The sequence below is a fragment of the Pistacia vera genome, unplaced genomic scaffold (assembly GCF_008641045.1).
Source record: "Pistacia vera cultivar Batoury unplaced genomic scaffold, PisVer_v2 Contig800, whole genome shotgun sequence".
NCBI classification, from domain to species: Eukaryota; Viridiplantae; Streptophyta; class Magnoliopsida; order Sapindales; family Anacardiaceae; genus Pistacia; species Pistacia vera.
Window position 1 is genome coordinate 145,123 of NW_022196669.1, and position 26,279 is coordinate 171,401.

Sequence of the window (26,279 nt, forward strand, 5' to 3'; positions counted from 1 at the left end):
TTGATAAAGAAAGTGAAAGTATAAAATTAAGATGCTTAGCTATAGAGTTTGGTCTCTTCCTTTCCTTTGTTTGACCATTGCTGCTTCTGATAATTGACGGGGATACGCTTTGTATTTGATATTTCTTTATCAAAGCGCAACGATTTTTCCCGCGTCTTCATACGGGGCCTGCCCCAAAGGATCAAAGAGATTGGTTTATTAATTATTATGTATATTTATTTGACCTAGAATTTTTACCAGAAATGAAAAGAACATGTGTTTCCGTGTATGAATTCGCTGGGCCACTGCTACTGCACATTATAAACTTTATAATACAAATTGTAATGCGGCTACCTAGCCTGTGGTGAGATCTCTTTAATAAATTTCTTTTTCCTTTTTATATTTCAGTGGTTGGATTGATTGGAAGCTCTAAAGAAGGATCCCACCGACGATTATATTATCTTTCTCCATATATATATATACACATTTCTTCATTACTTTCCCTCCCTCTAAAGAGAAGAGAGTTACTATCTTGGTAGCTATGGGAAACTGTTTATTCGGAGGGTTTGGAGAAGTTGAAGGAGTAATTAAAGTTATAACTTCCACTGGTGGCATCATGGAGTTTTATCCACCAATTACTGCAGCTTGTATCACTGATGAGTTTCCAGGCCACGCCATCTTTCCAAGCCATGATCTTTTCTGGAAACAACTCTCTCATCATGAAGACCTCTTACCAGGAAAATCTTACTATTTACTTCCACTGAATGAGACCACAGTCACAGACCCTGGTGGCCAAATCGTCCGAGAAGGCCATGTGAGATCAAACAGCATACCCACATCACTTGTTTCTTCTTACAGAATGTCTTGTGATTATCATGGGACGTTAAAGAGGTCATACACAGAAGTTTTCTCCAAGTATAATACAAGTAGTGGGTTTTGGAAAGTGAAGCTTGTGATCAGTCCACAACAGTTGTTGGAGATATTGTCACAAGAGGGTCGCACACAAGAGTTGATTGAGAGTGTGAGAACAGTTGCTAAGTGTGGAAATGGGGTCTCATCAATAGCATCTTCTGTAGCGTTTTCAGATCAATGGAGCCTCTCCAGCAGCAGCAGAAATGCTTCATCTAAGAAAGATTATTTGTTAGAAATTTAGTGAATTTAATTTGCAGTTTTCCCATGTTTTGATATATAATTAGTCAATGTTCTTAGCATTAAAAAAAAGAGGAAAAATGATTAATATTATTACTCTTATTGTATATGTTGTTATATCTTTTAGCAAATCTTGTGTAGCATGAGTTACTGTATTGTCGGTTGTTCATTGTTTGTGTTTGGCAATATGATGAAATCTGAAGGTTGGGGAAGCAGGATTTACAAATTGTCATTAATTTTTGCATATTTTTTCTAAAAAAAAAAACCACACCAAGATCCAGCAACTTTTTTCAAACCAAAATGAGTCCCTTCAACCACCCAAAACACACAGCATGTCTAGGTCTCTCTAAAAATAATTCCAAATACATAGGTCTAACAATAAGAACAAAAGGTAAAAATGTTACCTTAAAGAGTTGTTGAACTTGTGAATGAGATGGAATTCAATAGTGTTAAGCTTGAATCCATAATTTGTACAAATTCCATATAACCACCCATACATAACCTAGTGATAAGGGCGGAGTTGTGCATGACTTCAACCTACAATCTCAGGTTCGATTCATTTATACGAGGCTGTGACGGTGAATTGCTAAATATGATCCTCATGAAGAATAGTCAAGGCGTGCGTTGCTACAGTGGATTTTATTGAATTTACTTCATAATCTACTTTGTGGATTATACCTAATGGGATTACTGCAGTGTTCTTTCTTTTCAATATTATTATTATTATATAAAGGCCGTTAAAACACTCATGAATACACTGTAGTTGATAAGGTCAATTGGGCCATTACTATAAATGATATTTAACTTGGCTATGCTAAATGTAATGGGGTTCTTGTTCAGGTGGCCTGTCATAAGCCCAAATCTATCAATAAATATGTGACGCAATGATGACTTGTGGGTATCGTGCAATTACAGGAAAATATATTTAAATAATTACAACTTCATAGTTACCAAAATGTGATAAATATCTATAGGATTCCTTAAGATTACAATCCTTTAAACATGACATTATATTCTCTTAAGTCTAAATCTCTATAATTAAGCATAGAAACAAATTAGGAACTTGAATAAAATGGGAGATTTAATTAATTTTTCAACGCCACGGCCACCACCTGCCTTGTCAACCCACAATCAAATTTTACTTTTTAATTACCAATCGCCTCACCACACCGACCATTAATAAATTATCAAATGAAACGTCACATGTTCATATTAATTATAACATGCATGCAATTCTTAATTGCCAGCCAGCCACTCTCATTTTGTCTCTTTCTTTCTAATTGCATGAGGGAGGCCATGCCATGCAGGCATCTAATTATCTGCAGAAGACAGCCTCTATCTTTTCGATCAATTCAGCCGCTAAACCTTGTCGACATTTGCCCCTCCAGCAAATGACAACTTAGTGTAAAAATTCAATGTCTCTAAGAAGGGAATTCCCATAATCTCGTAGCTCGGTTTCATGTCTAACCCTAAAGTTTAACATATATAGAAACGTCTTGTTCACCTAGCTTTATCACAAATTCATCATGTCTTGGACTGCTTACGTTAATTAATTCATTTCAATCCATCTTTATCTTTCGTTTAGAAAATTAATTATAAGAAAGAGATGGCAAGGTATCACGTTAATTTCCAATTAAAGTCTCGTTCACATAGCTTTAACTACAGTCACATTTCTTTAGCTGCATGCCTGCATTCACATTTCATACGTGTGTGTTCAGTTCACAGATTAATTACAAATGATTATAGATTAATCCAACGAGGGCCACAGCTTATAGAAGCTTACAAAAACCTTAATTAGTTCTTAATCATTAAGCCACGAAACGATGGATGAATAAATTCTTGATTATAATCTTATTCATTAATGAAGGTCCTACAGTTTTGACGAATATATATATATATAGATTAATCCAACGAGGGCCACAGCTTATAGAAGCTTACAAAAACCTTAATTAGTTCTTAATCATTAAGCCACGAAACGATGGATGAAGAAATTCTTGATTTATAATCTTATTCATTAATGAAGGTCCTATTGTTTTGACGTGTATATATATATATATATATATATTATATATATATATATATATATATATATAATATATATTAATATATATATAGATATATTGTTGATGTTAAATTTTGACACTAACTATTCACACATGCAAAGTGTTAAGCGGATTTAGAAATTATATGTGAATTGGGAATGGAAATAAATAAATAAAGGAAGACGATTTTTAAAGTGGTTCGAATGCTCAAAGCGAATCCTATGTCCACTGTCTTTTTATAGAAGAAATGTTACAATCAAGTCACAAGTAGCGATTAGAAAAGAAATACAGAGAGGGAGAGAGAGTGTTTATATTATCAGAAGCCAAATCTGGATGAAGAGAGGGGAGCTCTCTATTTATAGTAAGAGGTTCATAGGCAATGATTGCGAGTCTATCAATGGGCAAGTACCGTACCGTTCCTATCTTGCTTCCTATTGGCTGGCTGTGCAGTGCGTATCCTTAAAACGTGCAGGGATCAGGCAAGTGGATGACTCCCAGCCATTCACTAGCCATACTCTTACTTGCCAAGTTGATGACAACCTTATTCCATATGTCCTTGGACGACGCAGCGCCTGGATGGCACAATGCATTCCTGAACTCTGATTAATCATTGATAACGTGAGTCTACGTTAGCCCTGATTTTTTAGGCATAACAGAAGCCCCCTAGTTCTTAAGGTTCAAGGCTTGAACTTTGAGAACTTCATGATTATGCCATGATTTGACTCGTTTTGAGGATCGCCCGCTCAAACTGTTGATGGAGATCGACCGAGGTAACGTGAAGCACAAGACTTAACTTAACCAATGAACTGAATGGAGGTCGCGATGCAAAGCTTTGCGAGTTGCACAAGCGACCTGATGTGATCGTTCCCCTAGGAATCAGATGATCCTCAATAAAATCGTAGAGAGGGATAGAGGCAGGCTTCATATCTGCCTTGTCCAATTGTATTTTTTTGAGAGCTCGCTGAAATAGGATGTTCACAACGCTGCCATTGTCCACTAGCATTCTGTGGACTTCGTACCGACCTATTTCAGGCGCGAAGACGAGTGCATCTTCATGGAGATGATGCAATTGCACCGCGTCTTTCTTTGAGAAGGTAATCTCTTCTTCCATACAAACTTTAGCGAGTCGCAATGTCGTGCTCATCACACTCACAGGGTCATGGCGAGCTTCCTAAGTGTACATTTCCTAAGCACCTCGAGAATTCCTCGCGAGGTGTGGTCCTCCAAAGATGATCCCCACACAGTAGAGACCCGTATGACCACAGTGCTTCTTCCCTTGTTCCTACTAATCTTTCTCCTGAACGGGAGTTGGACCATCAACATACTCCTTGAAGTGCCCTTGCTTGATGAGGTCTTCAATTGCTTGCTTGATAAGGTCTTTAATTGCTTGCTTGAGAGCCCAACACTCATCAGTATGGTGCCCATTATCCCAATGATAGCGACAATATTTCTTACTGTTTCTCGCTGAGGAGGGATTGTTCATGGGCGTCGGCTCTCCGACCAGGCTAGCTTCTTCTAACTTATCTAGAATAGCCGATACTGACGCGTTCAAAAGAGCATACTAATTTTCGTCGCGATCGCGACGAGGAACTTGGGCATGGGATTTCTTGGGCTCAAACTGCTGCTTTTTTCCTTTCCGCTGATCGTCATTAGCCTATCTATGATTAGTTTTTCTACTACCCTCCCCCCGGTCAGGAGCCCTGGTTGAAGGACCGAGGTCGTGGTGATTGAGAGCGGCCACAGAATTCTCAATTTGGAGGTACTTCTCCGTAAGATCGTAGAAGCAGGTGAGAGAAATTTCGTCCTCGGATTGTAGCTTTTTCCATAGGTCGGTCCACGGGCGAACTCCCGCAATAATGAGAGTCCAAACAGACTCTTCAAGTGTATTAGCCACCTTGTGCAGCTCCCTATGGAACCTATCAATGTAGGACTGGAGGGATTCATTCTTCTCCTACCGTATGTTGCTCAGATAGCTCAACGGTATTGAGAACTTCCTATTTGCCTAGAAGTGTCTCAAGAATAATGAGCTCATTTGCTGCCACGAGTCAATAGATCATAACAGAAACAATCTAAACTATCGCTTGGCGTAGGCAGTTAGGGTAACTACCAAACAGCGACACTTGGCCAAGTTGGAAACTTAGTGAAGCTCCATGAGATCGTTAAACTCATAGAGGTGATCCTGCGGATCAAAATTTCCATCGAATGCTCACATATCGGGCATTCTAAATCTTGACGGAAGAGGAGCAACCAACATTGCTAGGGAGAAGGGAGATGCCTCAGCGATCTACCCACGTTCATTTTGCTGAGTTCTAAGCTGATCTAAAGCTCACTGTAACTCCTCAATCTGAGGCAGCGCAACTATCTAGAGATTATTTTTCGCAACATGGGTTCGACCTTCACGATTACGGTTGAGGAAAGACCGTAGATCAGACTCTTCCTTACCTCGGTCGAAGGCTCTGGCATATCTTGACACACGCTGATTAGAGTCGTGTGAAGGCAATGAAAGGTTCAAGGAGTTAGCCCAACCTCTGCGGTGGTCAGAACCAACCCCCGTTTGCTAGGGGTTTCCCTGTATTACACTCTTGTGGGGGTGCTCATGCGATGTGGCGTGGCGTGGGACGGTTCATGATGCGACAAATCACCAAGTTGCAAAGCCAGAGGTATTCTACCTATTTCGCTACTAGTATTCATTGGTCCCTTAGAGCCCTTTGGTCCACTATTTGCCACCTGCTTTCCCTTGCCTTTCCGTGTTATAGTGCACGCGGCATGGGCCTTCGCTCGTTTTTACGCTTTAGCGTGACCTATAGACGTTTTTGGCGATCGCCTTGTCGGACTCAGGTGGTACGACCTAGTCCAAATAGTCCAACCTTCAGTTAACCGTTTGGATAATATTGTTGAACCTCTCCAGGTAATCCATTACAGCTAGGTTAGGTTGTGAGCTCGATTGAATGTCCGCCGCGACACTATGCTGAATCGGGGGCACTTCAAGAGAAGTGTCATCCTGTACTAGGGGGATCTCCTGGTTGTTAGGGCTAGCTTGCTCGGCTTCAAAACCGCGGGCCATTTTCTATCGAACAAAATCGATTGATCAGAGATTCCTGATGAAAAGTGGATACTAAATTAGGCTCTCTTACTAGCGCCAAACTATTGATGCTAGATTTTGACACCAACTATTCGCATGTGCAAAGTGCTAAGCGGACTTAAAAATTACACGTGAAATGGGAATGAAAATAAATAAATAAAGGAAGACGATTTTTAAAGTGGTTCGGATGCTCAAAGCGAATCCTATATCCACTGTCTTTTTATAGAAGAAAGGTTACAATCAGGTCAGAAGTAGCGATCAGAAAAGAAATACAGAGAGGGAGAGAGAGTGTTTATATTATCAGAAGCCGAATTTGGATGAAGAGAGGGGAGCTCTCTATTTATAGTAAGAGGTTCCTAGGCAATGATTATGAGTCTGTCAATGGGTAGGTACCGTACAATTCCTACCTTGCTTCCTATTGGCTGGTTGGGTGGTAGGTATCCTTAAATCGCGTAGGGATTAGGCAAGTGGATGACTTCTAGCCATTCACTAACCATACTCTTACCTGCCAAGTTGATGACAACCTTACTCCTTCTGTCCTTAGATGACGTGGCAGCGCCTGGACGACACAATGCCTTCCTGAACTCTGATTATATATATATACACACGAGCGAGAGACCTATAGCAAACAAGTACCGCGAGGGAAAGATGAAAAAGACTTTGAAAAGAGAGAGTCAAAGAGTGCTTGAAATTGTTGGGAGGAAAGCAGATGGGGGTTGGCAATGTGCCCTGTTCAGATGTGGAACGATGTCAAGCCGGTCCGTTGATCGGCTCGGGCCGTGGACCGATGCGGATTAAGATGGCAGCCCAAGCCTGGGCTGATGATACGCTTGCGAAGACGTCGTCGTCGCAATCGTGGATGGCAACGCGTGCCGCAAGGCGTGCTACGACACCTGTATGCTCCTGACGTCGACCTGCGAGCTCCCCATTCTACCCGTCTTGAAACACGGACCAAGGAGTCTGACATGTGTGCGAATCAACAGACCAATAAACCCGTAAGGCTCAAGGAAGCTGATTGGCAGAATATATATATGAGAGTATTTTCTTCAAATTCATTGATGAATATGATCACAAGTTGAAATAGGATTGTAAAGCGTTGAGAAAATTGTGAGGTTGTAATTAATTAGAAAGGGTGACAGGGTCTATGGACAGTAAACTGGCTAAATCTATAATTAATATAAGAGTAAATGACATATTCCCACCCAAGGTTTGACGAAATCCTAAGTTGGTACCCCAAGTTATATTTATTACAGATTCCCACCCTTAAAATAATACTATTAACAATTTTTACGGTATAGAGAGTGCAATTACCATAATGCCCTTAACTCTAAATTAATAAATTACATTTTAACCCCTGAATTAGTAGAATTATAAACTTACCATTTATTTTCAAATTATCTCAATAACACCCTCGGTCACTGCACACCCTTTCGATTTTTGCCCGATTTGGGCTGTTTCTGATGGCGTCAAACCCTAGTCACCTCCATCACCTTCCCCATAGTTTTTCATCCAAAACCCCTCTGGTTCTTGACTCATTGGCCCTTCCAATCGCTGGCGCCGTTAGGCTTAGGGTTTCTCTATTCTTTATCGGATCCTGGTCGATTCTGGCGATGAAAATCCAATTGGAAACCACCACTGCAACCAGTGTCTCCAACTTTATAAAACCAATGTTTTAAAAACCGACCCGGGGCAAAACCCGGCAAGAGGGTCGGGTCCCGGGTCGACCGGTTGAACCAGTTGGTTCAACCGGTGACGTCATCATGCTGACGTCAGCATGATGACGTCACAAAAACACTGTTCACAGAACCTGTATTTCCCAGATTTTACTCCAAATCATAAATTCTAGTATAAAAACTCCTTAACAAAGCATTATCATACATCATTACATCAATAATACAACAAATTTCAAATCAAAATAACAAAATAAATGAAGAAAAATCAAAAATCACATAATAGTTGTTTCAAGTTGTCAACTTCCAAATCAACACTTCAACATTCTAAGTTCTAACCAAAAATGATCTTCAATCCATCATTCTATCCTCAATTAAAATTCACAATTCATAATTCACACACCACCACCTGGTAGAGGATCGTCATCATTATTATCATCGGCAACATCATCTACAAAAAAATTCTAGCAAAAAAGGAAAACCATAAGTTAAATTTTTCCATTTAAACTAATTGAATATAAACTAGATAATACCAAATTGAAATTGCTTAAAAAATTGTAAATAACCTTCTGAAGCATTTGCTGAGTCATAATAAGAAAGGTGATCACCAGATTCACCATCATCTATAGGAATAGCTCCTTCTCCATATAATGATTGTTCTAATTCTTCATAATTAAGCTCACCAACCTCCTCTTCCTCATCAACTATCCACCATTCAGTTTTATCAATACTCTCATAATCAATAGGATCATATGTAATTTTCTTGTAACAACTCCTGAAATAGAAGAATTAAATATTCAAATCATGACCAAGAAAGACATCAATAAAAAAAAAAAAAATGAAGAAGGCTTTATACCTATTTTACAAACGCAAGTTATAATGAGTGAAAACCAAATCATTCAACCGTGGATGCTCCAATCTGTTTCCCTTTTTAGTATGTATGCGTTCAAAAACACTCCAATTTCGCTCACATCCGGAAGAGGCCGAAGTTTGACTTAGAATTTTGATTGCAAACTTTTGCAAATTTGGAGCACTAAAGCCAAATGTCCTCCACCATTCATCTAATTGAGAATAAAATTATAAATTATATAAGAAATAAACACAATTTCATAACTTAAAAAGTTAATAAAACCATACATGACCTCAGGTTTTTTGGAAAAAGTATCTTCGTCATATTTGAAAGCAGGATTCAAATAATATGCTGCTGCATGAATATCACGGCGCAACATCCTATCCCAACGCATCTTAATAATTGTTGTATAAGGCTTGTACAAACTTTTCTTGTTCTTAAACAGCTTCTTGATCCCCATCCTCGTTCTATACATGCCATCATACACATATCCTATTGAAGGCCTCTCATCTGAGTCTACAATCCGGAGCATACGCATCAATGGACTCACAACTTTGGAAATTATACCAATGTCATCCCAGAACCGGTTATCTAGAACTATGGAAATAAAGGCTTTGCCTTTATTAGTTTTTGCATATCGAGACTCCACAAAAGTTCTATCTGTCACTGTAGATTGCAAGTCATGTTTATGCTGATGTAGACTACTTAATGCAATGAAAGTAGTGGCAAAACGGGTTGCACCTGGGCGTATAATTTCTGTCCAACCCTATTCAAGTGATAGACAATAAATGTTAGTACTTAGTAAATTATTAAAAAGTGTACATATATACTATGTCTTGACAATGTAAATTATAAACATATGAAGTAAAAGTATATAACCTGTTTTTTCCTCAGCAAAGCTAGCACAAATGAATGATTATACACAAACTTTGTAACCTCGGATGCACGTGTCGAAAGGTTGACTATATGACTCATCTCAGCTATGTCTTTCAACGTCAAATTAATGCAATGTGCTGCACAAGGAGACCAAGTAATACTGCTATATTTGTCAGTCAACAACTTTCCAGCCGCTTTATAATTTGCTCCATTGTCAGTGACAAGATGGACAATATTGTTTGGTCCAACCCATAAAGCTATTTCCTCAAACAAGCTACACAATGTTGTAGCATCCTTTACAACATCTGAAGCATCCACTGATTTCACAAAACACACTCCTTTAGGACAGTATACTAGGAAATTAATCAACGACCTATGTGAATTATCCGTCCAACCATCAGCCATTAAAGTACATCCAACATCCTCCCAAGTTTTCTTGTAACTATCAACAAGTAATTGCACTTCTTTCCTTGCATCTCTCAATAAATTTACACGCAAATCATGATAAGTTGGGATTTTATACCCAGGACCAATTGCAGCTATAGCATCCGCCATAGGTTGAAAATAAATTGAATTAATAACATTAGTTGGAATGCAAGAATCATAAAATAACCTTGCAACAGCCATGTCCGCTCTCCACTTAGCTTCTTTTCCGGCTAAAACACTCCTAATTGAGGGCTGAGACCCAGCCTTAGTCCTCGGAGCAAAATAGTCACCTATCCCAATAGATTTTTTTCTCTTAGAGCTTGAAATTGAAGTTGGAGTTGGAGTTGGAGCTGGACATGGAGAAACCTCTTCACACTCTTGATCTTCATCTAACATACCACCCTCTTCTTGTTGTACACTAGCTCCATAAGGATTGACATTCTTACGAAATTCAACTTTTTGTTTATTCTTGGCCCCAATTTCATTTAGTGCTTCTTCAATCTTGAATTTAACATCGAAAGGAACTTTAGGGCACTTTCCAACTTCTCCCTTTATACCCGCTAGATGCAATTTCACTCGATAAATTCCTCCACCTCTAATTATCTTGCCACAATAAAGACATGTTAATATCTTCTTCCCATTTTCATCCACGCCCTCATTAACATGTGCCCATGCTATATCATTTCTTCCTCGAAAAGTTTGTGAAACATCCATGGAAGCAGATTGTTGACAAGACCCAGATGATGACATCTCAACCGACAGGCTGTAACATCAAAATATATATGTAAGCTAATGTAGTGAACTGATTGAATTGAAACAAACAAACTTACAAGTTACAAGTTACAACAATTCAAAGAGCAACTAATCAATCATTTTTCACCACAAACACTTTGCAATCACTCATACAATCAATAGAAGAAATTGACTATCAATAGAAGAAACTGATGTTGCAAAGTGATGTATCATTTTACTTTACATTATCATATCAATACTATATAAAATGACATATCACTTTAGGATATAAATGTCGGGATTTTAGAAATTCTATTGAAAAGTGTAATTATTTTTTAGCTGGCAATTTAACTTTCTGTTTCTGATGCTATACTATAAGAAAATGAGACTGCACAAATTTAAAGTATAAGATTTGGGGTTCAAATTATTAACATGTGTTCAACTTCACTTTACATCAGCATCACAAATGAAGTCAATCAACGGCCTAAAACTAAATGCTACAATCACAATATAAACAGATAACATCAAATTACCACGAAAAGAGCTAAAAGAAAATTACAGATCACATAACAAGTCAATCAATGCTGAGACAATGGGGACTCTTGCTGATTACAGACGGCAATATAAACTACAAAAGTGCAAAGTTATAAACTATAAACTATAAACTATAAAGTATAAACATTGTAGTAAAAAACTAAAAATGAAAATACAAATCAATACCTGGTGTTGGTGAAGACTGAAGACGAGCTGCTGTTGACCGTTGGAGAGGTGGAGCTCGACGGTGACGGATGAACAGTTGAACACTGTGAAGTACTGAACAGAGCAGAACTGCAGATTGCAGAAGAGAAGAAGAGAACGCGACTGCCCACAGTTCGTCCCTTCCTGAGCAAGAAGAAGATGACAACGATGGTGTAGCTTCCTGATCGACGGTGACGGAAGAACATAGCAGATCGGCGGTGAAGAGGGGACTGAGAACAGATCGCGCGGTACCCCAGCAGCCCAGCTGACGACGAGCTATACAGTTGACGGTGAAGGCTAATGCGACGAGATTCGAAGGTGAACTGGTGAAGGGGAGACTCGTGGATGATGAAAATGCAAAATGCAAAATGGTTTTCACTTTTCAGAGTTTTCACTTTTCAGACGAAAGAGAAGGAAGAAGTAGCGTGAAAATGTCAAAATGGGGGAAAATGTTATACTGTTTAAGTCAAAATGGGGGGAAATGTTATACTGTTTAAGTCAAGTGTTTACTGTTTTAGTATTTATTAAATTTAATGCTTTTATTTTTTAAATTTTGAATTAATGTGCATGACCCGGTTTTTATGAAAGTCACCGGTTGGACCAGTGGGTGCTACAGTACCCCGGTCCAACCGCGGGTCAAACTGGGCAGAGTAATTCTGTCGGTTATAAGGCTCACCCGGCCCGGCTGACTGGCCAGGTCCCGGTTTAACCGGTTGAACTGGCCGGGCCGGGCCGGTTTTTAAAACATTGATGGGAGGTTAAAGTTCATTAGAGTTTTCTTTAATGGTGATGGGTCGACTTAAAATGATGAGTTTTACTTATCCACCAAATCAAAGGTTGATAAGCTCGTCATAGGCATAGTGGAGAAGTACACTCGTTGTGTGTACGAGGCAGCATGTAGTGTCCACTCTAGTGATACTGAGAATCACACTTAAGGACAATGGCTTCGGTCATCGTATTGTGTGATTGACTTGTTGGCTTACTTCACATTTGAGGTTGATAGTGGGAGCTATCAACTGATGTGGATTAAGTTTGTTGGCTTACCTAATCAACCCATTTTAGCTTGTTCACCAAAGCGAAGGTTTGAAACGGGTTAGATGGGATCTCAGTCCACTAGGAAAGCCAACGGCCTTTCCCGAGTTAATAGTGAGAGCTATTGGCTTAAGGAAAATAGTGGGAGAAATTATTTAATAAAAGGTCTTATTAAATAATAATAATAAACATTATTTTGCTTAATTTTGTATTTGTAGATTCACTTAAATTGAGCAATATGATCCCATCATCACTACGACAAATTATCGAACTGGGAAACAAATGGAATGGTGAGAATTTCATTGACTAGTTTAGAAGTATAAACAATATACTTCAGTCAACCGATAGATTATACACTATTGAGCAGGCTTTGTCAACAGAGCTTGGTGGTAGTTCTATTAATCGGGTTGGGTATGTATATATGAAGCATACACATGATGCAAAAACAGAAATGACAAGATACATTGTGCTTGCATCAATGACACCATTATTGTAACAACAGTGCCAGAATATGGACTTAGCTTCTATTCTTTTTTTTCTCCAGAGAAATGAGAAACATATGGTGTCTCGATCACTATTTAGATGTAAGATGGAAAAAGGTACCAAAATTGGCGATCATATACTCAAGTTGACTGAGTATATGAATAAGCTTGAGATTTTGGGATGTAGACTTAATGAGAGTTTAGCAATAGACCTAACATTACAGCCTTTGCCAGATTCTTACTCTCAATTTGTCTATGACTTCATTGAGAATGATAAGAAGAATACCCTTTCCAAGCTTCTAGATATGTTGAAGACTATTGAGTCAGACATGAAAATGTCAAAAACATTGATGTTGGTTGAAACCAACTCAAGTGAGAAGGAAAAGGCTCAAAAGTCATTGGAAGAAACTGTTGTAGATAGGAAGGATGTTTGTCCTCACTATGGAAATCCCAGCCACTAGAGAAAACATTGCAAAGCCTTCCTAACAAAAAGGAAGAAGAATGTTACTTCTTCATCAGGTATATTCTTGATTGAAATTAACTTCTTCTGTCAATATCTTGGGTCATTGACACAGGAATGTGATACTCACATTTGCTCTAATGTGCAAGGACTACGACAGAGTAGATTGCTCGCTGAGGGAGAGGTGGACCTACCAGTTGGAAATGGAGCACATGATGTTGCATTAGCTGTAGGATCTTATTGTCTGATTTTGCCTAAGAGCTTGTTACTTGGAACTTGTGGATTGTTATTCGTTTAATTTCTAGAAACAATTTTTCTGTGTCCATTTTGGACAAGTAAGAATATTTCTTTACTAATGGATTGTTATCTTTTAGTATAAATAATATTGTTTATGGAACTGTTTCATAATAATATGCTCTTAAAATAGACAATAAGGATATTCTCAAAGTCACAACTACATCGGGTATGGCAAGTTGAGTTAAACATACTTGAAGGAATGTGGGATAGTGTCAAAACTCACCTCTCCGCATACACCCCAACACAATAGAGTGTCTAAGAGGAGGAACATGACTTTACTTGACATGGTTAGGTCAATGATAAGTTTTAGTGATCTGCCTGCATCATTCTGGGGTTATGCCCTAGAGACTGCGACTCACGTATTGAATCGTGTGCCATCAAAGTCTATAGATAAGACTCCATATGAACAATGGAGTGAGAAAAAGCCCAACTTGTCTTATCTAAGGATTTGGGGTTGTGAAGCTTAAGTCAAGAAAGACTTCAAATAAGTTGGGCTTGAAATCTGACAAATGCATTTTTGTGGGGTATCCTAGGGAAACCAAATGGTACTATTTCTATCATCCAAAAGAGCACAAAATTTGTATTTACCATCCAAAAGAGCACAAAATTTGTATCTACCATCCAAAAGAGCACAAAATTTGTATCGCTCGTACTTGTGTCTCCTTGGAAAAGGAATTTTTCCTAAAAAGTACTAGTGGGAGAAAAATAAAACTCGATGAAGTTCTAAAACCACAAGATACATTAGACAAAAGACAGGAAGATATGCCACAGGAGGTGGTTGAACATCATGAGGACGTCACTTCATAATCCATGGATCAAAGTGAACCACCTCAAGTAGCATAGGAGCTACATAGGTCTAGAAGAGTACGTCATGAGCCTAAGAGATATAGTTTTCTCGTTACTCAACAAGGCGACGTACTAGTCTACCAAGACAACAAATTTAGGACCTACGAAGATGCTATATCGAATCCTTATTCCATTAAATGGCTTGAAGCCATGAAATCTGAGATAGACTCCATGTACCAGAACTAGTTATGGTTTTTGGTGAATCTACTTGAAGGGATAAAACCCATATGGTGTAAATGGGTCTTCAAGAAGAAGACTGACATGGATGACAAGGTGCATATCTATAAGGCACGATTAGTTGCCAAAGATTTCAAACAAATTCATGATAATTAACTATGAAGGAACCTTTTCACTGGTTGCCATGATTAAGTCTATCCATATTACGTTTACGATTGCTACATATCACAATTTTGAAATTTGGCAAATGGATGTCAAAATGGCTTTCCTAAACGGAAACATTGAAGAGGATGTGTATATGATACAACCCAATGGTTTTTTTCTTGATGGACAAGCTGATAAGATATGCCAGTTGCAAAGGTCCATTTATGGACCTAGGCAAGCTTCAAGGAGCTGGAACATTCGTTTTGATTAAGCCAAAAAAGAATTTGGTTTTACTAAGAACAAAGATGAGCCCTGTGTTTACAAGAAAGTGAGTGGAAGTGCAGTGGCATTCTCGGTGTTGTATGTCGATGACATACTTTTGATCGAGAATGACATACTGAACTTGCAGTCAGTAAAGACTTGGTTATGCAAGTACTTCTCCATGAAGGACTTTGGAGAAACAGTCTACTTCCTTGAAATAAAGATCTATCGAGATAGATCGCGTAGGTTGCTTGGCCTAAGTTAAAGTACATACATACACAAGGTACTGAAGAGATTCAGTATGGAAGAATTTAAGAAGGGATCTCTTTTGATGTCACATGGTATCTATCTCTCCAAGGATACATGTCCTAAAACACATAATGAGAGAGATAGAATGAAGGGGATCCCAAATGCATCAACAATTGGATCCATCATGTATGCCATGTTGTATGCTCGAATTAATGTCTCATGTGCATTAAGCACTTGCAAAAGATATCAATCAGATCCAAATGAGCTATGTCATGTTGTATGCTTGGATTGATGTCTTATGTGCATTAAGCACTTGTAGTAGATATCAATCAGATCCAAGTGAGCAATGTAATATTGTGTACTTAGATTGATGTCTTATGTGCATTAAGCACTTGTAGAAGATATCAATCAGATCTTGGTGAGCGACACTAGATGGGTGTTAAGGACGTCCCTAAGTACTTGAAAAATGACTAAGGATATGTTCTTGATCTATGGAGGGGAAGATGAGCTCACTATAATAGGATACAGTGATACTAGTTTCCAAACGGATAAAGATGATTTTTGCTTGCAGTTCGGGTTTATATTTTGTCTCAATAGAGCTGTAGTGAGCTAGAAAAGCTCAAAGCAAAGTACTGCAGTGGATTCTACAGTTGATGCTAAGTATATCGCATTATCTAAAGCAACCATGTAGGTGGTTTGGATTAAGATGTTCATTACTGAACTTGATGTGGTTCCAAGCATTACTGATCTAGTAAAGTTCTACTGCGACAATAATTAAGCCATTGCTATGGCTAAGGAACCACGGTCTCACCAGTGATCCAAACATTTACTTGGTTGATTCAATCTGATCTAAGAAATTGATCAGAAAAAGGGATGTGTAGATTTGTAGAATACCTACTAACCCACAGTTAAAGTTTCTATTGCAGCAGAAGCTTGATGGGCACTTAGGGTCATTCAGTGTTGAGTACATGAATGATTAGCTATAGTGCAAGTGAGAGATTTTTAAAGTAGGTGCCCTAGAGCTAATCAATTATTGTAGAATTGACTCTCTGTAATAATGTTTATTAATCAATGAAAGACAATTTTCTTCTATATCATGTAAATCATAATTATGTGTATTGATATATGTCCTTAGGATGGTAGAACCGTGACGAAGGTATCAAGTGTTTCAAATCTTGATAGTGAGAACCCTATTATCACATATGGTGGCCATTCTAGAAATATCTGTAGCCCTAGTATTATTTTAATCAAGGACACCGATAATACGATAAGGCGATCATAGTGTTGAACGACCTTGTCGAAAGACAGTGATTGATCTCACTTGTCAAGGTTATTTGCCGACAACCTGGTGCAACAAATAGGTGCTTGCTGTAGGCAAGTTCACTGGATAATCCACCAGAGGATTCCATATAGATGATAACCCCAGTGTCTATAGAACAAATCTTCTAACGAATGGTGGTGCATGTGATCCTTAGACTTAAGATCACTGGAGCGCCTTGTGCACCGATTGGTGTAGTTTGACACTAGCCCAATGTAGTTCTATTCAAAGCTATCAATACGATAGTGATTGGCTGTATCGAGGAGTGTATCAAGACTATGGTGGATCGACAAAGGTTTCATCACTCTTGGGTATGGGAGAAGTTATCTCACGGCGCAATTCAGTGAATGACAATGACATTAAAGTTGCGGCCACAATGGGATTGAGTTGTTGCTCAATCCATTTATTATTCCGATCATTGTCCGATAACTAAATACAAAGATATCAAGGATAACTGAGGTTGATACTATTTCTGTACCTCAGCCTCGATGAGATAACAAATGATGAAATGATTTGATTACACGGTAACCATATCATTGATAGGTAGCTATTTCGCTGAATCTGAATATATCGGGTGGCCATGATGCCTTGCTAGGGGCCAATCTTGGTATGTAAGTAGTGAGACAATTAATTGATGTTAATCGCAATACTACTCACTACCGATATGATAAGGAGTCTACGGGTCACACACTTAGAAAATAATTTAAGAATCATTTTGTGAAAGAGGTATTTTTGTCTTTTAGGATGAAAGAGTATTTTGGTAATCTCACAGTGTAATTAAATTTGCTGAGGTTGTTGCTTGTATTTAATTTTAATATTAAAATTAAAATTAGTGAGATTATAGTTAAATATATGTGCGCATATATTTAAATAGATTATTATTATTAATTAAATGTTAATATATTATTATATATATATTAATTGATTTTAATTATAATAATAATTAATTAATATTTAAAATACCAATTGAAGCGTGTTTGGTTGCAAGGGTGAATTAAGGTTGGAGCCCATGGCTATTCCTTTTTGGAATAGGTTTTAATTGTTGCACTATACAAGTGCAACTTAAATCAAAACAATAGATGATGATTATTCAATAATTAAAAACCTAGCCATCCTTTTACTCTCTCTCTCACGTCCCCACTCATTGATTGAAGAGAAATATTCTTTATCTTCTTGGTTCATTGAAAAACTTGATTCTTGAAGCCTTCACTTGTTCTAGCAAAACACTTATTGGTTCTCTGGATTATCTTCGTATGGATCAACGTTCGTGCGGTTCTACTTTGAATTGAGAAGCGAAATAAAATCAAAGACGGTGGAAGGAGCCTCCAAACGTGAGTAAGTATTCTAAATCCTTGTATGGATTTTTTTTTTATTTTGTACAGATTTTTGTTTACACTGTTTTCTTTATAACATGTAAAGATGTTATAATCTTTGCCCGCATTTTGGGTTTGGAGTACTGACAGATTCGGCTTTAAAATTATGATTTTATTGTGTTTTTCCACTATGCGAATCTGTTCATTTACTTACAGTGGCATCAGAGCACTGTAAGTAAATGAACAGATTGTGGAGTGATCTCCTTACAATGTTCAACTACTTCCTATGGCACATCTTCCCATCCTACGTTTAATGTTTCTTGTGGTTCTAGAACTTATCAAGTTTTACTTTTCTCCCACTAGTATTCTTAGGAAAAAATCATTTTCTAAGAAGACACTAGTACGAGCAAGTGCGCTCTTTTGGATGGTAGAAATAGTACCCTTTGGTTTCCCTAGGATACCCCACAAAAATGCATTTGTCAGATTTTGGGCCCAGCTTGTTTGAAGTCAATTTCTTGATATAAGCTTCACAACCCTAAATCTTTAGATAAGACAAGTTACGCTTTCGCCCACTCCATAGTTCATATGGAGTCTTATCTACAAACTTTGACGGCACACGGTTCAGTACGTGAGTTGTAGTCTCTAAGGCATAACCCTAGAATGATGCAGGTAGATCACTAAAACTCATCATGGACCTAACCATGTCAAGTAAGGTCCTGTTCCTCCTCTCATGCACTCCATTGTGTTAGGGTGTATACGGAGGGGTGAGTTGTGATACTATCCCACATTCCTTCAAGTATTCAGAAAACCTTGAGCTCAAGTATTCATCTCTTCGATCCGACCAAAGAGCATTAATACTTTTGCCTAACATATTCTATACTTCATTCCTGAATTCTTTGAATTTATCAAAGGCTTTAGATTTATGTCTCTTAAGGTAGACATAACCATATCTACTGAAATCATCAGTAAATGTGATGAAGTAGGAATATCCATCTCTGGCTTCAACTGTTAGTGGACCGCATACATCACTATGGATGATGCCTAACAGTTCAATAGCCCTTTCACTTTGTCCTGTGAAAGGCGACTTGGCCATCTTGCCTAAAAGGCATGACTTGCATACCTCAAATGATTGAAATTCAAAAGGGTCCAAAACTGCATCTCTTTGAAGTTTTGCTATACGGGTCTGATTAACACAACCCAATCTACAATGCCAGAGATATGTTTGGTTTTGATCGCTATGTTTAGCTTTCTTAGTTTCAGCGTTGAGAATACCCTTATTGTTTAAATCAAGAACATATAATCCGTTATATAACCTTGCAATTCTAAATAAAATATTATTCAAACTAAAGGACAACAATCAATTAGAAATCTCAAAACGATATCCTATATTATCCAAAGCGGATACTGAAATAATGTTTCTAGAAATTGCAAGTACAAAATAAAAATCTTTGAGTTCTAATGTTAAGCCTGTAGGCAAAGATAAACAATAAGTCCCTATAGCTAATGCAGTCACATGTGCTCCATTTCCAACACGTAGGTCCACTTCTTCCTTGGCGAGCAATCTACTCTACCTTAGTTCCTGCACATCAATACAGATGTGAGTACCACAGCCTATGTCAATGACTCAAGATGTTAAAAAAGAGAAGTTAATCTCAATCATATACATACCTGAAGTCGAAGCATCTGACTTCTTCTTGTTCGCAAGGAAAGCCTTGTAATGTTTCCTCCAGTGGCCAAGCTTGCCACAATAGAAGCAGACTACCTTCCCACCTTTCCCAACGCCACCCTTACGCTTGAGAGCATCCTGTCCTTTGGGTTTGGGCTTGGGATTGGCCTTGGCCTTTCCCTTGCCGTTACCTTTTCCTTTACTGGTAGGAACCAGTAAAACAGGCTTGGACTTTTTCATATCTTGCTCTGCAGTCCTCAGCATGTTCTGAAGCTTTGACAGGGATTTCACTATCGTGTTCATATTGAAGTTCATTATGAACGATGAAAAAGAATCAGGTAATGACTACAGAATAAAATTCACTTGTAAGTCTGCATCCATACCAAAACCCAAAGTCTCAAGCATCTCTATGTACCCAATCATCTTGACCACATGAGGACCAACTCGGGCTCTTTCAGTCATATGACTTATAAACAATGCACTTGACAGCTTATACCTCTCATGTCGAGCGTTTCCTTCGAAAAGCTCATTGAGGTGCAGAATTATGGCAACAACGTCCATATTCTCATGCTGCTTTTGCAACTCAGGTGTCATTGATGCTAACATAAGGCATTGAACAATATCAACATCATCAAGGAACCTTTGGTAAGTATCCTTTACTTCCTGAATGGCATCAGGATCAAGCTTAGCCATATAAGGCTTGTCAAGGATAGATAATTTCTTTTTGAACTTCAGTACAATCTGATGATTTTGATACCAGTCCGAGAAATTAGATCAATCCAGCTTGTTTTCTTTCTTGATTATCGATCGCAGGTTGATATTGCTCATTTTTAAGTGAATCTACAATGCAGAAAAGTAAATTCAATATCATGTTTATTATTATTTAATATAGTCTTCTATTAAAAATGCTCCTACTATTTTCCTCAAGCCAATAGCCCTCACTATTAACTCGAGAAAGCTTGTTGGCTTTCCTAATGGACTGAGATCCCATCTAGCCCATTTCAAACCTTCGCTTTGGCGAACAAGCCAAAATGGATTGATTAGGTAGACCAACAAACTTAATCCACATCAGTTGATAGCTCCCATTACCAACCTCAAATGTGAAGTAAGCCAACAAGCCAATCACACAATACGATGACTGAAGCCATTGTCCTTAAGTGTGATTCTTAGTATCAGTAGAGTGGACACTACCTGTCGTGTACACACAACAAGTGTAATTCCCTACTATGCCTATGACGTGCTTATCAACCTTCGCTTTGGCGAACAAGCAAAACACATTATTTTAAGTCGACCCATCACCATTAAGGAAAACTCCAATGAGCTTTAACCTCCCACTGGTAGAAGTGTACCCTTCGTTTTGGCGAACAAAATTCCAACGAATAGTGGTTTGATTAAAGTCATGGTGATGGAAGGCATTTCAAGTGACTTAATATACTTTATTTGAGGGGTTTTAATTTTACCTCTTACCAATTTATTATCTTTGTTAAAATGTCATTTGATTGGCATGTTATTAAACATTCAACCTTAGCATGCATTCTAAACAAAAATTAATGTCAGTACATGGCCCACTAAAACCGATTTTGCTCGAGTCTAGAGGAATCGGTAGGTCAACCTAGGGTTTAAAAGTAAAACTTGAGTCTTCAAGTAATTCCTCTTCATTGCTCCTTTCGTTTCTTCATCAAGATTATTACAAAAATTTTATAATACTATTCTAATTTACATCAATAAAATAGAAACCTCATGTCACATACGAGGGGGGTGAGATGAGAAGAAGAAATACATGAAGATATAAGAGAGAGGTAGGACACGCAGGTCCTATTTGTTTATAAAATTACAAACAAACCCAAAATTAAAATAAACAAAAGGTCTAAGGCTCATTCACTGGGCACCATGCAATTATCAAATAAGAACATTGCATACATTCAAAATAAACATTTTGAATTGGGTGGATGAAATTATTAAATTACCCTCTTAAATGTGCATAATGATTATTGGCTTTAAAGGTTTGAAAAATTGTAGTTTGGCGCGAAAAACACAAAATGGAACAGTAGCTTTCTTGCCGCGGCGAAGTTCAAATACCTTACAGTCGTTGTGGCGAAGTTTTATTTCGCCGCATCAAGATTGAACTTCCAGAAAACTAAAAAATTTCCAGAATGTTTTGTGTCATGGCAAAGTTTTATTTCACTGCAGTGAGATCTACTTTTTCAGTGCGTAGCTGCAGTAAAGTTTTATTTTGCTGCAGCAAGATCCACTTTTTCTGGTATTGCCATGGCGAAGGGTTATTTCACCTCAGCAAACGCCGCAGATTAGTGAATCGTATAGTTCACGTTTTACAGTTTTTTGTGTATTTGAATCGAATCGAATACATCAACATACGACCAGGACATCAACCAACCACAAATCATTCAATCAACATATTATTAATCAATTGATTAATCAAATCATGCATTTAAACAGATTTTACAGATTTAAAAACAATCAAGATATGCAATAACATGTTATCAAAAAAATATACATGTTATCAATCAACGTTTAAACATTATAAACTAGTACCCAAGGCTCTGATACCACTATTAGCAAGTGATCAGATATATGCAGTGAAAAAAAATCTGATTCAAAAACAAAATCCGATCAAATGCTTAATCCCAAAATCTAGGTATAGATTATAATGCTTACATGTTCATAAAAAACTGTATTAAAACAATATAACAACGAATCCATACAAGATCAGATTTACTTACACACGTTTGGAGGCTTTTCAAGTGTCTTTGATTTGATTTCGCTTCTCAATTCAAAGTAGAACCGCACGAACGATGATCCACATGAAGATAATCTAGAGAACCGACTATTGTTTTGCTAGAACAAATAGAAGGCTTCAAGAATCAAGTAAATCAAAGAATAAAAAAACTTTGATTCACACTTTGAAAAACGTGAGAGGGAGAGTGAAGGTGGCTAGGGTTTTTGTTTATTCAATCAATGAATAATAATGTTGTATAATGTTTTAGTTATGTTTCACTTATATAGTGTCACTTAATTAAAACCCTAATCTCAATAGGAATAGCCATGGATTCTCAAGTTAATCCATCCTTGCAACCAAACACACCCTTTATGGTATTTTAATTTTAATTAATTATTATTATAATTAAAATCAATTAATATATATATTAAATATATTAACATTTAATAATAATAATAATTCATTTAAATTCATGCGCACATATATTTAAATATAATTTCACTTATTTTAATTTTAATATTAAAATTAAAAACAGGGAACAACCTCAGCAAATTTAATTGCACTGTGAGATTACCAAAATACCCTTTCGTCCTAAAAGATGAAAATACCCCTTTCACAAACTGATTCTTAAATTATCTTCTAAGTGTGTGACCTGTAGGCTCCTTATTATATCGGCAGTGAGTAGTATCGCAATTAACACCAATTAATCATCTCACTACACACAGACCAAGATTGGACCCTAGCAAGGCATCATGGCCACCCAATAGATTCAGATTTAGCGAAATAGCTACCTATCAACGATATGGTTACTATACAATCAAATCATTTCATCATTTGTTATCTTATCGAGGCTAAGATACATAAATAGTGTCAACTTCAGTTATCCTAGATATCTTTGTATTAAGTTACTGGACAATGACCGAATAAATAAATTGGTTTGAGCAACAACTTAATCCCACTATGGCCACAGATTTAGTGTAATTACCATTTACTGAATTGTGCAGTGAGATAACTTCTCCCATACCTGGGAGTGATGAATCTTTTGTCAATCCACCATAGTCTTGATACCACTCCTCGATGCAGCCAATCACTATCGTATTGATAGCTCTTAATAGAACTACGTTGGGCTAGTGTCAAACTACACCAATCGATGTACAAGGCGCTCTGGTAATCTCAAGTCTAAGGATCACATGCACCATTATTTGTTAGAGGATTTATTCCATAAACACTGGGGTTACCATCTATATGGAATCCTTTGGTGGGCCTGTTCAGTGAACTTGCCTCCAGCAAGCATCTATGCATTGCACTAGGTTGTCGGCAAACAACCTTGACAAGTGAGATCAGTCACTGCCTTTCAACAGGGTCGTTCAACTCTATGATAGCCTTACCATATTATCTGTGTTCTTGATCAGAATAATACTGGCTACCATATGCGATCATAGGGTTTTCACTATCAAGATTTGAAATACTTGATACCCTTGTCACGGTTCTACCATCCTAAGGACATATATCATTACATATAACTATGATTTACACGATATAGAAGAATATGCCTTTCTATTGATAAATAAACATTATTACAGAGTCAATTTTATAATAATTGATTGGCTCTAGGGCACCTACTCTAACAACCATAAGTGAAGATGATGTGACCACATCGATTTTTTCTGGAGCTCAAACTCAAGTTAAGGTGTCGACATCAAAACATGATGTGAGCACAACTGGAGCTCAACAAGGACAAGCATCAATTTTGAGAAGTGATAGGCATGAATTAATCTTTCTAATGAGATCACTCAAAGAAAGACCTCTACAAGCATAGAACCACCTTCTTGGATCAAGAAAGCTCATCCACCATCCATTGTGATTGGAAATCCCAAAAAGGTAATGGTAACAAGAAGCAAAAGAATTAATGAGATTAATAACTTGTGTTTTTGTAGAACCAAAGAATGCTAAGCAAGCTCTTGAAGATGACTACTAGGTTGCTATTATGTATAAGGAGCTTGAACATGTTAACATTGTTGTAGGGAGCTATTGTACTCAAGTTTTGTGGCTTAAACACATGTTGTGTGATTATGGTTTTGACCAAGAGTGTGTGATTGTGTTTTTTGATTACTCAAGTGTCTTAAATATTTAAAAGAATCTTGTAGAATACTCTAGAACCAAACACATTAGGCTTCACTTCATAAGAGACGCATGTAATCACAAACTCTCAACTGGCAGACTTGTTTGCAAAGGCTTTGGATTTTCAAACATTTGTGAATTTGAGGAAGTCCATTGGATTGATTCAACTTGAGTAGAATTTTTTTTTTATTAGATCATGAGAAAATTTTCTTGTTTTAGAGTTGCAAGAATATTTGATCTATGTAGTGTCATTGAAAAATATTTCTCTCTTATGAAATGTATGCAATGAGTGTTGTGTCCACTTTGTTTTTCTCATCTCTTGAAGTATAATGACTTTCTTATATCCTTGAGTGCATAATGCTTGATTCTTATCACCTTGTGAAAGAGCTACCTTGCTTGGAGTGTAAAAGTCATATTTGAGTAATTTTCTAGGATGTGGAGACCTCTCTGTCTTTGGAAAATCTACCATTTAGAGGGCTACCTCCTTGTAAGTGTGAAAGCTACACTTGGTTAATTCTTGAGAGAATTTGCCCATTTAATCTCAGTTGATATGAAAAAGAATTCAAAATTTTTGAGATTATGTTAAAAAAAAAAAAAAAAAAAAAAGGCATGGGGGAAAGGGGAAATATATAATATATATTCTTTCAATTTGACCAATGTGTCACAATTCACCCCCTTGAGGACACAACACACACAAATGATCAAGTTTTCTTGCTGATTTCTATCATGTATGTATTGAGTTATGAAAATTTGATTGTTGAACTACATGGACGAGACTCTCCTTATGCATCTTTGTCAAAGATTGAGAATTGTTTAAAATGTCATCTGTACAGATGTGTATCACTGCCTCCTTAAAATTCGATGATTTTTATTGATCTCATGATACTTTTTTTTTTTTTTTTTTTTTTTTTTTTGATGTTTTTGCTCAAATTAGAATGAGTGTTTAAGATCTGTTGCCTTTGTACCTATGTTGCCACCTTGAGAGTGAAGTTGTCCCCTTGATTCACTGTGTTCACATGAGTGTTGATGGTCACCACACGCTGTCTAAATTGGTTCAGTTTGCTCAAACGATTCCTAGTGTGCTTACCTCGATCTTACTTGTCCCCACATTGATTTTTAGAGTCCGTGCACTATTCAAGTTCCTAAATTTTCTAGGATTGCCAAACATTATGAACAAAGAGGGGGAGTATTATTTTTGTTTGTTGTGTTTCCTTGGTCGGTTTCACACAGGGGCAATTTTCTATGTTTTTATGTTGATAAAAAGTTGTTGATGCTGAACTTCTTTTTTTATGAACTACGGTTACTGATGTAGGTTATTTATTGTGTTTGCTGATCCTTATTGAACTTGCTAATGTTGTTTGTTTCAGGTGTTATGAATCAATCAGTCATTATTTATACTTAGTTGGTTTGTGATTTGACTTTATATGGATTGATTGAGAACTAAAGTAACCCTCTTGTGCTATTGATTATTAATCGTTTGGTAGTGATTTTGTTTAGTTACCCAGGGGGAGTATACTAATTATTCAATTTAGTTGTTTTTTACTTAATGCAAAATTGTTTTTGGTTGATGATATTGATTGTGTTTTGCTTAAGATTGTACTTTGTTCATAAGTTTGACAAAGGGGGAGATTG

The 26,279-nt window shown here is 37.3% G+C and overlaps 2 protein-coding genes across 2 annotated transcripts; one reads left to right on the forward strand and one right to left on the reverse strand.

Moving 5' to 3' along the window:
• Positions 1 to 520: 520 nt before the first annotated feature.
• LOC116117222 lies at positions 521 to 1,132 on the forward strand. Its single transcript, XM_031403256.1, has one exon. The coding sequence runs from the start codon at positions 521 to 523 to the stop codon at positions 1,130 to 1,132; it is 612 nt and encodes a 203-aa protein (XP_031259116.1).
• Positions 1,133 to 8,317: 7,185 nt separating this feature from the next.
• Positions 8,318 to 11,750, reverse strand: LOC116117223. The gene is made up of 5 exons (XM_031403257.1): positions 11,527 to 11,750; positions 9,652 to 10,837; positions 9,055 to 9,538; positions 8,489 to 8,626; positions 8,318 to 8,373 (listed from the first exon to the last, which is right to left on the reverse strand). Exons 1-5 carry the CDS (start codon positions 11,748 to 11,750, stop codon positions 8,318 to 8,320), a joined length of 2,088 nt encoding a protein of 695 aa, XP_031259117.1.
• Positions 11,751 to 26,279: the final 14,529 nt, after the last annotated feature.

Bases quoted from the DNA above. Each gene is read 5' to 3' on its own strand.
- LOC116117222 (XM_031403256.1), top strand. From the start codon at position 521: ATGGGAAACTGTTTATTCGGAGGGTTTGGAGAAGTTGAAGGAGTAATT.
- LOC116117223 (XM_031403257.1), bottom strand. From the start codon at position 11,750: ATGTTCTTCCGTCACCGTCGATCAGGAAGCTACACCATCGTTGTCATC. The intron at 10,838-11,526 runs GTATTGATTTGT...TTGATGTTACAG, and splicing joins TCAGTCTTCACCAACACCAG to CCTGTCGGTTGAGATGTCAT. The intron at 8,627-9,054 runs GTTTTATTAACT...AATGGTGGATAG, and splicing joins AAAACCTGAGGTCATGTATG to TTGATGAGGAAGAGGAGGTT.